Source organism: Alternaria atra (genome assembly GCF_907166805.1).
Source record: "Alternaria atra isolate CS162 genome assembly, contig: 22, whole genome shotgun sequence".
Classification (NCBI taxonomy): Eukaryota; Fungi; Ascomycota; class Dothideomycetes; order Pleosporales; family Pleosporaceae; genus Alternaria; species Alternaria atra.
The window spans coordinates 251835-264605 of record NW_025091320.1 but is presented as its reverse complement, the minus strand read 5'-3'; the positions used below and the strand labels follow the sequence as shown (position 1 = coordinate 264605).

Below are 12771 nucleotides of genomic sequence, written 5' to 3'. Positions count from 1 at the left end.
TGCTCGCCCTAGGCATCCCCATCTCACACTACGCATGGAGGGCCTGGCTCAGACGCTCGCTATAGGGCCGCCCGTGTCAACCGCCCCCCCAGCCTGGCGTCTGGAGGCACGTCGTCTACTGCATGCCAGCCGCTGTATCGCTCGGCCATTCCCTGCCCGCCCTGTGCAAACACAAGTCTGTGCGAGCCATTTTTATCCCCTCCACACCCGCGCCCCAAAAGACACGACGTGTGCTGTCTCTCTCCCAAGCCAGCCAGCGCTGCTTCTTGTCGCATCTAATTCTTTTGCTGCCTCCGCCCCAGTGCATATTCTGGCATAACTCCTAGCCCAGACTCCCGCCCCGGCTTAGTGTTGCACCAGCCTCTAACCCGCCCTGGCTGCCCACATCCCTCGACACTTGGTGTAGCGGACTTCCTACAAGACCCTGCCACACTTCACTCCTACAATCTATCTGCCCCTCCCACCGAGCCTCACACGGACGCCCACACGCGACCATGACCACCGTTGTCGCCAATCCCCCGGCCCCGGCCCAGCATGCGGCACCAGCGTCGGCAGACGGAGTAGGCTCGTCGAGGACATATGCTCCCATTGCGCCCTCTACTCTCTCTCCCCACCAAGTGACGCCCAACTCTCGCTCTAAGCTGCCACCACGAGAAGATGCTTCACCTACCTCCTCCAGTCCAGGTGCACAGCACAGAGCCGAGACAAAGCCCTCACCTCTTTCGTACGTCGTTTAGTCTTTCTTCACGATCTTCTTCCTCATCATGCCGTCCTCCTTCGGCCTCCTCTCCCACCTGCACCTCCATGTCTCCTCCTCACAGAGATATCATGTCACTCATGTCTAACCGTCCTTCCTCTCGCAGGTCTCGCGGCCCAGTACCCAAGGTCGTAGTCAAGAAGGAGCCCACATCGCCAGACATGCCCACCACCACAAGGCATCGGCCCCATCGCCTCAACCTAGCCAACCACAACATCGTGCACTCCTCCGGTGCCCTCACTGCACGGCCCTCGGGCCAAGGCAGTGCAAACCTCCACGATGTCGGCATGGCCTGCCTCTCGCCTGGCTTCCACACCCAAGACCCCGGCATGCGCGAGCAGCTGCAAAGAAGCTTGGATGTAAGAGAACGTCAAAGGCAAATCATCGAAGCGCGCCAGAAGGGCGGCAAGGCTGGACCATCTGACATGGAAGACACACGGGGCACTGAGATTGGTGCTTTTGGACGAACAATCAAGACACCTCAAACTTCTCGCCGGAAGGGCCCACCGCCGGGTCTCTCCATTGCGCCCCCCTCCCATTCGTCTTTCTCCAACGACCGTGTAATCCAGTCAGCGCCGATAAACCAAACCTTCACGGGTCTGCGCGGCAATGCACCGCCCTCGCGACAGCTTGCCAATGGTCCCTCGAACCTCTCGCAATCATCACACATCCACCATGTACCAGCACAGCAAACCAACAACCGGTTACCGCCCATCTCAGACGTCTTCCCAGAGCCCCTCGGAACAGCGCGGAACCCATACCACCAGAGCAGCCCAGGACACTCATCGCATTCCAACGTCCAGCCCCCAATGCCATCACCAAGCTTCCCGCCTCCACAATTTACACAGCCGCCCCCAACATCAAGGCCTAGAGAATACAAGTCCGCTGAGGAGGCTGTCCAACAACTATCTGGGGGCCGTGAGGATCTCCTGCCCCGTCTAGTCCACTACGGTGGCCACCAACCCCAACACCCCCCTCACCAATGCCCAAGAACGGATCGTCAGCATACCCATCGAGGCCCGATCTGCATCGCAGTGGCAGCTCGCGGAGACGCGGCCGCGACGAATACGAACAAGACAACGGTACCCCGCCGCTAGGTCGCCAACAACCACGTCTCGGTCCCTTCGGCGCCGGCCGTGACTCACCAGAAACTCAACTGAAAAAGAAGGAAGAATTCATTGGACTGTGTGCAAGAGCTTGGGACCTATTTCACTCATGATGATACCCGGCCTCGGCTTTGGCTTCGATAATTACTATTCAGCGACAACTTGATCTTATCATTATTTACGGCGCATCGTCATTCTCGCTTCAACAACTCTTTATTCTTCGTCTAGCAGGTCATTGAACACTACCACTTGTTTACCCCTTCTTCGTATTCGCGCATTGTTGATTTCAGATACGTTTTTTTGTAAAAGCGCCAAGCACGCAGGGTTATACCCAGACACACGCCCCAACCCCATTTCTATATGTTATTCCTTTTTATTACTATTCTCAAACTTTTCAGTTTCGAGTTTATTTTGGGACAGAGAAATCATCATGTTCATACGAGTTCAAGGGATGAGGGCATTTATTCGGCAGACAATGTTTTGCTACACGTGGCTGAGGCCGTCTTGAAACACACCATGTCTCACGACCATTCTCATTTTTCCTTTTATTTTTTCTTACTCTTCGACTGAAACCCCGACCTGTTTAGGCGGCGGATCTTTTCTTGTTCGTCAACCGAGGTGGAGGAAATACCTTTTTCGATTTTGTTGGGGTGTTGTTAATCTGGTTCGAGCAAACGCAATGTCTAGTGGATAGGCGCGCAGAGACAGGACAAGTTGCATCAAAGTAGCGCTCACGCACAGTGACGCACTTTTCCCTAGCTGCACACAATAACAATGTTCGTTTTTCAAACTATGATGTCTTCTGCTTCTGGACCCTGGCTACGTGTTCGCATGCATGCATAGACAGCACTTCAATCGGTAGTGTTGCGTCACTAACCAGACTACTGAACTTCATTGGACCACAACCGCTCTTGCTCCCTAGTGGCATAGTCGGTGTAGTCTGAACTTGTATTGTGGAGAGGAGAGTTGTAGGCAATCTTTTACAGGCCTTTGTCGTCGGGAAACTTAGTACGGCACAAAAGGTGAAAGCATAGTAAAAGGAAACCATACGTTTGCGAAGAAAATACTTGTGCAAAAAAGTTCAAACGGCGAGATGCCTGGCGGAAGCACTATCGGAAGTACCATCCTCACCTCATAGCTGGTCCACCAAGGCCTTTCTCCATACAACACCAATGACAGCAACGACGCGCGCGCATGAGTAAGCAAGTCAAAACACCAACCGCGTCATTACTGGACTACCGCGATTGTGATACCCCCCATTCCTACGCCTATCTCCATCTACACATTTTCATACTCACCCATCAACTATCTGCACAATCCCACACCTGCCCATCATAGTAACTCCCTCCGCTTGCTCCGCGGACGATTGTTGATCTCATTGCATCCTCCTGACTGTCTATCATGCAGATCCCGTTTCGACAATCTCTGATCTTATGTAGATCGCGACATGCAGCCCTACGTAACAGATTGATTAATGAAGATGGGGATGATGAGCGGCATGAGCGGCATGAGCAGAATTGAGAGGTCACACGACCAGCAATACAATTAGGAATATGGTAAGATGAGACAAAGGACGGTGGCACTTCGGACCAAGGAACCACCCGTCGACAAGCAAGTCGATGATCTTGTTGCTTGGGAATTTGCTCGGCGTTCTCGGTATATTGAACATCACAAAGGGCAAGTTGCACACCTCCAACAAGACCGAAACGACTGCCAGACGGACAAAAAATGTCGTACGAGATTGGGAAGATATCCTCATCTCGTTAATACCTAAATCAATAGTCTGGTATCCATCTTGCCATCCTTATTCCAGACAAACCAAGATACTGGTCCAAATTACATTTCGCAAGTTAAAGGATTTGCAGTTGTGCAGGATTTCGCTTTTCAATTTTCCCATGATCTTCACCAGGATGCTAGGGCTCTTTGTCTTCAATTTATCCTGGTACCTTTTTTTCGCATCAACTCGCTTGACCTTGAACAACCCTAGTCGGTTTCGAAACAAACGTCGTTACCTAGCACATTTAGTGACGCAGGGACCAGATATGCGCTGGCCGGGGTCGAGGGCCAACATGAAACAGCCGCTTCTTAGCTTCGGACGTGGGCATAAAATGAATTGAGGCTTTGAAGGATGAGCATCAAGCCAAAGACGCGAGATGAGAAGGATTGCGTAGGCATGTATGAACCCATGCCGCGTGTGTGCCGCGAATTGATGCTAGAGAGGGAAGGAGGAGGAGGAACGATAGAGATGCCGCGTGTGTGCCGTCGTGGCTTGCTAGGGAGAAGCGGTAAGTGTGACGATGATGGCGAGGTCGGCGCCGCCGCAAACGGCATATCTTGCTCCTAGCGAGGCAAAGCGCGTGATGCGCGATGCAAAAAAACGTTGATTCTCCCATGACGTTGGCAGGGTGTAAAGCACTCGAAGCTTTTTAGGAAGGGATACGTCGCGTTGTCACCGCTGTATTGGGCCTCGTGACCACGTTGTTTTAAAACTAACTGGGACAATGCGATTCACTGGGCTTGACAAGGGTTACCCCCATATATTTTGCAGCTCTGCTGACTGGTCGACAGCTGTACATTCCATCGGTTCCTTGCTCGGTCGTCGTCGGTGCTACACATGTCAGATCTGACGATGCATATGCACCATGCGCCTGGAACCACAGACCGCCCAGTGCGGATATTCAATAGCTTGTAAATCTACGATGTTGGAAATTTTTGTGATGTGCTGTGCGCGGACTCCATTGCGCAACTCATCGTTGTTGGCTATTGAATCGTGCGTTGATCGTTGGAGGTTCGGTGGCCGATGTTGGTCCTTTACCTACACATCGGAACTTCCCTGCGTATTGTAGAGCGTGCATTTCGCTTGTCTGGTTGACAGCCGAACAGCTCGAGCCCGCTTGAGACGGTGTGAGGAATGCAGATCCAGCTTCTAACTAATGACTAGCACGTGCTCCAGGGCGTCTTCAGTTGTCATCGTTGCACCCTGTTGCCTTTTGAGCCTTCTGATACTCGTCCTTGAGGAAACGAAGGCGCTCGGTGAGTTGGTCGAAGGTCGGATCGTCGTGATCGAATGCTTGTAGGAATACGATACACAGATTGGCCTCTCGAACGATCTGGTTGCCTAGAGTTCGGCGGCGTGCATCCTTGGTAGTGAGAAACCTCTTGTGTGAGGTTGATGGGTACTTGTCGCAGCTCGGCGGAGTATACGCGGCTTGCAGCAAGGGCAAGAGTTCCGAACAACTCAAGCCCAGGAAGCGTGAGAGCCTGTCTGTGCTGATGATATCTTTAGTGACTTCGGACCCTAGTTCAAGCAGAAGCTGGACCATTGACACCAGTGATCCACTGACAGCCGCCTTCAAGGGACGGCCACTGACAATAGCTCCATGTTCGACCAGATATCGGCACAACTCCTCATTCTCTGTCTGCACGGCCCGCTCCATCAGAATGCCCTGCGTCCATTTCATGTGAACACTAACGTTACTCGTAGATGGGGGCTGTGTAACACACGCACCACGCTCAACTAGTATGCGTACTATATCCAGACGCCCTCGCATTACAGCATCTAGCAAGGCACCTCCACCAGTCTCAAGATGCGGCCCACGGTTCAAGAGTAGATAAACCATCTTCTCGTTGCCGCCTCTGATGGCTTGTCTAAGCGGGTCCGAAAATGGCCTTTTGCCTTTCATAAGTTTTTCCTTCTCGTGCGCCTCCAGCTGGACCGAAGCTCCTTGATTGAGAAGCCATTCCGCCACGTCAACTCTCTGTGGGCTGGCTTTTGCGACGTAACTCAAAAGCTCGTCGTACTGGAAATTTCCTTTAACGGGACAATCCTTTTCTTTGTACCGAGATGGCAGCAATTCAAAAAGCTGAGAGCAGAAGTCGACCGATTGGCTTTTCAACATTCCAGCCAATAGTTCTTCTTTAAACACATAAGGCTTGAGTTTAAACTTGGGCAAGTGCATACGGGGCTCTATGATGAACCTTACAACATCTAACCGACCCTCTCTCACCGCACCAAGAAAGGCTCGTCCCCGAATTCCGTGTGGATCTTGCTGGAAGTTCGGATTAAGAAATATCTTTTCGAGTAGTACTATGTTTCCACACTCGGCGGACAATGAGGAGAGATGGTGAAACCATTGGTCTGAAGAAGTGTCGAGAGCATGCGATATCATGTCGTCCAAGGTCGTATCGTTGAGCACGAACCTTATCCCTTCTTGACAGTCGTTTAGAAGGGCCATCTCCAAAAGGCAAAACAAATCTCTGAATTGACAGGTCTTGTAGGGTTCGAGACGTACCCTTTTTATCAGGCGCCGCGTCTGATTACAAAATACATGGGGATCGAAGCGTACTCTTTTTATCAGGCGCCACGCCTGATGACAAAATACATAAATGTACTGCCTCGAGATCTCGTGCAATCTCTTCTGGCTAACCTCTTTGGGATGTGTTATTTGGCGAAGACGCTCGGCTGTGCGCCATATGCGTTGATACATGTCGATATGGTCCCAGTTCCTCTGGATGATCTTATTGGTAAGGTATGGCTGCCAAAACGTATCGAATTCGGGTATACCCTTTTTCCTTATATAACTGGGGCAAACGCACACGTTAAGGTATTCATCCAGTATGGGTGATTGATAGAGCGCATTCTTCACTTCTTGAGAGAACTCCTCTGTCGAAGCGTTAGCATACTGTATTGCTGCAATCACAGTTGCGAGATGCTTGAGCATACATACTATTCACAAACCTCAATCTTAGCCCCCTCCTGAGCCCTCGGATAGCTTCTCTTTCTCCACATATGAGCGTCCTTGCGTTAACGGCGTGTATAATAATTTTGCACAGTATTTCTGTTGGTAGATCAGAAAGATTCGTCATGCTGAAAAAGTTGGGTGTTATGAGTGAAGGTGAACAAGAAGAGCGGGTGATAAGAACTTGGGGCTGTGCCTACCCTTTTGCATTGCGCTAGGCTGGTTCTGTTCCAGGCAGTAGGCAAGGCCACCCGCACAGTCACAACCTCGAGGAAATGGCCACACAAACTCCTTGGTTAGTGCTGTCTGCCATTCATAGCAGTCTCACATCATAAATGAACACGATGTATTCCACCTACTAATGCATTCAAACACTTTGCTTTCAACCGTAAATACAGCTACTGTGTACAGCACGCGTATTGAACTGACCGCTGCTGCACCCTTCGGCGTCGGATGACTCATAGCTCATCCTGTATACTCGCCAACATAGCCTCCGCTGTTGAACCCGTCACCGGTCTCGCGATAGACATGTCAGCCCCTTGATGTCCCCTCATCCTCTCACAATAGTAGAAGTACCTGGGCCAAACATGCCCATTCTTGTCCGCGGAGGTGGCTTTCGTGAGGTTCTCTATAGGCGAGAACGAAAGAAACTCGATATTGGAACCCCGATCACCCATGTATCGTATGATGCTATCTGCTCGAGCCTTGAAAGCATATCGCTACTCTCCATTTTCGAGAGATTGGCGAGAGAAGCTCACAAACTCTCCCGGGTGGTGGTATTGATATACATTGCGGTAATTTGGCGGATTTGTCAAGCGTAGCCACTTTAGACTGCGTATGCTGGGAATGGCAATTAGAGCCTTCTCAAATTCTGTCGATTCCAAAGGGATAGTAGGGTAAGGGCCAAGGAAGTCGCCTTCTGGAACATCTGAATCGATCTCATATAGATTGAGACATAGTCTCTATAATCTTGGACACGCCATAGCAACTTTCTAAAGATCTTCTGCGCTGAAGCATCTCGTGCTATCTTGCCGATGAATATCTCCATTGACTACAAGGAGCTCCGTAAGAGTCTCTCCATGGTAGACGATACCATCAACATTAATCTTGATACAGTTGGCACACTGGATATGTAGCTTATGCAAACCGTGGAAGGAGAGTAGGAACAGTTGTAGTTGTGATATGAAGTCACCTGATGTGAGTTCGCTCATCCCCACGAGTCCTAGTTCTCGTAACGAGGGCTGTCGCATCTGGAACTCGGAGCGCATGGCGTCTAATAGCCCAGCAACGCGTGTGGTACCATCAAGAGCGAGCTCCTTAAGAGCAACAATGTCTATTCGCTGGAACATTGTGCCAAAGGTCGGAGGAAGAACAAGTTCTCCAATGTATAGACTGACTAGCTGAAGACTGTGTGTATTCGACTTCTTCGTTCCCGGTGCTCTGGTCTGCACGACTGTGGTCTTTGCATCAGGACCGAAGTGAGATTCTTGCAAGTTTGAGGACGAGGACATGTTGAGAAAAGTTCGCACTAAACGGATTTGCTTCGGATGAGTATCGTACGACTGCGCATTTGAGTTCTGTAGGGAGGCGACTAAAATGGTCGCGCTGAGCTGAGGCGTTCGTGGCCATACCGGTAAGCGCAGGTAACCCAGGCGGACCTAGGAATAGTAAGTTGTCTGTGGTACTTGATACAGTTGAGAGAGGGCGATGGTGAGCGACTGCAATGAAAGATGTTTAAATAGTTGAGTGCCATGGCAAGGCTCGGTAGTGCGATTTCACTGTGAGAGCGGCGTTGTGGTTTTCACAATCCGGATGTCAGTGAACCTGACGCGTCGCGCTGCAAAGAGGAGCGCGATCCAAAAGATGCACCACAACGTGAGATATTGTCAACTGGTCCTAATCCGGCCATGGTCAATCTTCCTCTATTCCCAACGCTCTCACTGAATCACCAAAAAAGGACGCTGCTGCATCGCTTCGCGCTCCTTGAACAAGTAACTGTAGTGAATGGAAAAGAGAAAAAGGCAAAAAGAAACTCGAATCGAATGCTCTCCAACTGGGAATTGAACCCAGGTCTCCCGCGCAATTGTCAAGAGCCCGAAGGCTGATATGACAAGCGGAAATACTGACCACTATACTATTGAAGATTGATGATTTGATGGAAGAGTGGCTGGAATTGTCGATCTTATTGCCGTTGCCACGGATCATCACGGTATTTAGCTTCGATGTCCTGAAGAAGCGTGTGGGACGTGGTGGCTGGCGGCGGACTAGAATGAGAATTTTTTGAGATGTGGAGTGGAGATAGCGGCGCGATAGGTTACTGGTGGGGCTATCCTACTCTTCCAATAAACACCTACCTTGGTAAGCAGCGATTATTGAAAAAAATGCAATGTACGATATGCTGATTATATTACTTGGTCCACTGAAGAGGGTGCAGGGCACACCGCCGGTCAAATTTAAGTAGATGGTTTTCGCATCGTTTCTCCCACCATTATCTATCGGCGCTTAGGGCCATCAACAGAAGAGGTGATGCGATCCATGACGGACGGTTACAAACACCTATGTATATAAGTCTCGTCATGAGTGTGAAGCACACAGCTACCATGTGCATGATCGCGATCTCAACGACCAAGATCGTGCGTGGGTGTTCGCAGAATTGTTGCGTACAATCCTGTAATGTATCCAAATTGTGGACCTGTTGTGTTCTGCGATAAAGACTTAGTATATCCAGGAAGTCTTCGCTGCATCTTACATTATTGAGCATCGAGATCTTAAAGCACCTCTGAGCAACAGTCATTTGGAGGCCTTCGTTGGAGAAGTGAGGTTATGCGATGGCGATCTTTCCGATGGGATCTTATGTAATCTAATCGATCTAGCATCCCTGGTATCCCGCCCACCCCAACGACGTCATGTCCAGCCATTCATCTCGCGTGGGCTAACTCGAAAGACATTGTTTTAACGTCTCACACTTTCGTCGACATTTGAGTACCGAGTTCTCTGCTTCGGACGAACATGCCTTGAAGTCGCTCTTTGTGATGCAGCTGTTTAGCGAAGCGGATTTCTTCGAGTTCTCAAATCTATTCATCGGATGCTTTTCAAGTCGAGAGAGGCTCTTTGTAACAACCCGGGAGTCTGGGCGCATTGCCGTGGATAAGATCTGCCGACAAGGGCAAACCCTGCGATTCTTCCACTTTGATCCGCTTTATCATACAGAGAGCCCTGCATTATCCGAGACTTGGAACGATTACACAGCTACCGAGCTCAAGGCACGCATAGCTGGATGTCTACGCATCAAGGAACTTGGTGTTCATGCCGCCACCCTCAACCAACCGGCCTTTGGCGCACCATTTTCTGCCCCTGGAGGAAAGACTTTCGCAAAAGCTTTGGACGTACTAGCCCGCTTTTCCTCGCTACGCAGCTTGCGCGTCAACCATTTGTTGACAGCGGCTGAGAACCACCACCAAGATATTCCGTCCGCTGTGAATGCAGTGCAATACAATCAGCTGGCTTCCGATATCATGCAGTACCTATTCCAGCAAGGTTCGCCAATTAAGAATTATTACACCAGTCCTACGATCATCCCGAATGTTTTTGAAGGGAAAGCAGCTATTCACAGACATATCTGGCTTCATTACTACTATATGCGCGTGACATTGACCATATCGCTCTGTAGCAAAACTTATACGCGAGTTCTGGCGTTACCAGCAAAGGAAAACATTACAGAATACGTTCGATATCCAGCGTTCTTATCTTGATTCGAGCAAAACGAATTCAACGTGTGATGATATAAGCCTGCCATACGATAAGCGGGTTTGCGGGGTTCACTGCGTATCCTGAACATGTCTGGATGGGGTGATTGCGACCATTGAACACTTTGGAATGGAGAGTACGAAGTTGGGCTTTGAGATGCTGAGTGACTAGCCGGTGTTCAACTATTTTTATGATGGTCCAAACAGCGTACATTACGTACACTTTGGAGAAGCATACAAAAAGTCTCCCAGCTCGAAATCAGGATATTTAGCGCCAGCACTCTCGAGGAATATCTCAAAGGATGTAGTATCGTTTTCACTGTGTACGTGAACCATTCTAGTACGAACTCTTAGTAACGATACACACATAACCGATAACAAGAAGGTATTACATAGTTGATATTGCGGGAAATACGATTAAGCCGAAAGTCCTCGATCATCTCCCAGAACCCCGCCTGATCGTTGTGGTCGTCAAGCATATCGTGACGGCTGAGGTGGTCGGCATCGAAGACGAGCATGGTGCTGTTGTCGGTTATACATGCGGGCATGATGACGGCATAGACCTGATCTTTGGCGTGGACGCTCTTTTGCATGTTGATGAAGACTGCTTTCATCATGGCGCTTTGCATAATGTAGGGTTCAGTTGCACTTTGGCTACTTAGTATCCAACAACATAAGGTGTTGAGGTATTGCCATCTTGACTTACGTGAAGTTTCGAAATCGTCGTCGCCCAGTGTAGTGTAGTAGTCTTTCGCAAAGTCGGGTACTACAGCCTTTGCGCCGGCTTTGATATAGTCTGTCAGGCCTAAAGAGTGATCATGGTGGTGATGGGTTGGCTAGAGGAATTAGAAACCTACAGCGAGCGGGCGGGATACATCTTTGACTTACGATGATATACTTGAGAGGCTTTCCAATGTTCGTCTTCACCCACGCTATGACAGTGTGACTCTGCTGAGGTGGACAGTCAAGAACAGCGACAAAGTCGTCGAACTCCAAGACCAACTGGCGGTATTGGTACCACTCGAGTAGCTTGAGAGACCATACATTGGGTAAGTCATGCCAATCATTATGGACCTTGAACGCCTCGACGGTTCCGTTGAATGGTAAGCCAAAATAGATGTAGTTATTCGACTTCTCTTGGATCTCGGCCATCATGGTCTCGTTAGTGTACGGGATGTTACTATCCCCGAACGTTGAATTGGGCCCATCAAACCATGTAGCTGGGAGTTCGGGATTGATCTCAACGCTATCGACTTGCCAGTCGATGATCAATTTCTCACCATTGTAAATAGTTTTGTAGTGGTGAGGCGCCATAACGCCGTTGATAGAGCGGTAGTTGTATGTCCGGACATCGTAAGTGGACTTGCCGAAGAATGGATGGTCTTCGGTCGTGCGGACGAGGTAAGGGAGGAATGTGTTCGGATCCAGAACGACGCTCAAACCTAATGTATGATCATGTACTAGAATTGTTAGTAGTGATACCTGTTAGAAAGCTTCACCTTTGGTCTTACCCGCAGGCATGTCGATACCCTCATGCGTGACAGGAGCGTATGTGAAATTGTTGCTTTCCAAGATCGTCTTGACAAGAAGAGGGTCCCAGCGAGCTGCGTCAAGCGTATGGTAACCGGCTTGCAGACCTTCGAGATACACCGTAGGCGGATTGGAAAGATGAAGAGGATCATATCTCCTGCGACCACTCCTGCGAATCCCTTTCCGCCGTGTACAACCAGAGAAAACTCCAGTGGCGCAGGGCTCGGCTGAGCGTAGTACCAGAGACCTTTGAAAATGTTAGACTTTGTGAATTTGATCGTAAATAACGATGGACGCTTACTTCCAAAATGCAAGATTCTGTCCATCCGCTGTTTGACAAATGGCTCGTCGTAGCTGTAGCTCAAGTTCTGGCCACCCTTCACAACAACACTTGTATCCATTGCTCCATCAACCGAGAGGGTTTCAGGCACGGACCTAATCCGGAGGACCCTGGGTATCATTCAATCAGCGACGGAGAACTTGGATGAGGAAATTGGATGAACGTACCGGGGTCCATGAAGAACAAGCGTCTGAATTTGACTGGCATTATTTGTACCCAGTATAGCCTCAAGAGAGCGGTTGAGCAGTTCATGTGGATCTACACTTTGGGATGTGTTGGAGAACTCTTGCGTCCAAGCAAGCGCGCGACTTGCAAACGCAGCTAGCACGAGATGCGATTTGACAAATATCATGGTGGGGAGTAGGTTATCGCTCAACGAGTGAGAAGTGGCTCCAGAGTCTGATCGTGGTACGAGAAGTATTCATCGTGGAACTTGTCGCTATTTGGAGACTTCCACCCAGAAGAGAGCCTGTCACGCGTTTGTCATTGATCTGCATCCCGTATCCGAAGTTGGGTTTGATCAGTGTTCTCTCAGCCTGGAGAATTGATTAGC

General features: G+C 49.8%; 3 protein-coding genes across 3 annotated transcripts; 1 reads left to right on the top strand and 2 right to left on the bottom strand.

The window, feature by feature from the left end:
* Positions 1-494: 494 nt before the first annotated feature.
* On the top strand, positions 495-1976 carry ALTATR162_LOCUS2849 (uncharacterized protein; the record flags this gene model as incomplete). Its single annotated transcript, XM_043310455.1, has 3 exons — positions 495-724; positions 822-1698; positions 1749-1976. The coding sequence occupies 3 exons, from the start codon at positions 495-497 to the stop codon at positions 1974-1976; spliced, it is 1335 nt and encodes a 444-aa protein (XP_043166390.1).
* Positions 1977-4823: 2847 nt separating this feature from the next.
* Positions 4824-6032, bottom strand: ALTATR162_LOCUS2848 (uncharacterized protein; the record flags this gene model as incomplete). Its single annotated transcript, XM_043310454.1, has 1 exon — positions 4824-6032. One exon carries the CDS (start codon positions 6030-6032, stop codon positions 4824-4826), a length of 1209 nt encoding a protein of 402 aa, XP_043166389.1.
* A 1562-nt stretch (positions 6033-7594) lies between these two features.
* ALTATR162_LOCUS2847 (uncharacterized protein) lies at positions 7595-12570 on the bottom strand (the record flags this gene model as incomplete). Its single annotated transcript, XM_043310453.1, has 7 exons — positions 7595-8260; positions 10741-11184; positions 11237-11808; positions 11860-11952; positions 11997-12125; positions 12180-12328; positions 12386-12570. The coding sequence occupies 7 exons, from the start codon at positions 12568-12570 to the stop codon at positions 7595-7597; spliced, it is 2238 nt and encodes a 745-aa protein (XP_043166388.1).
* Positions 12571-12771: the final 201 nt, after the last annotated feature.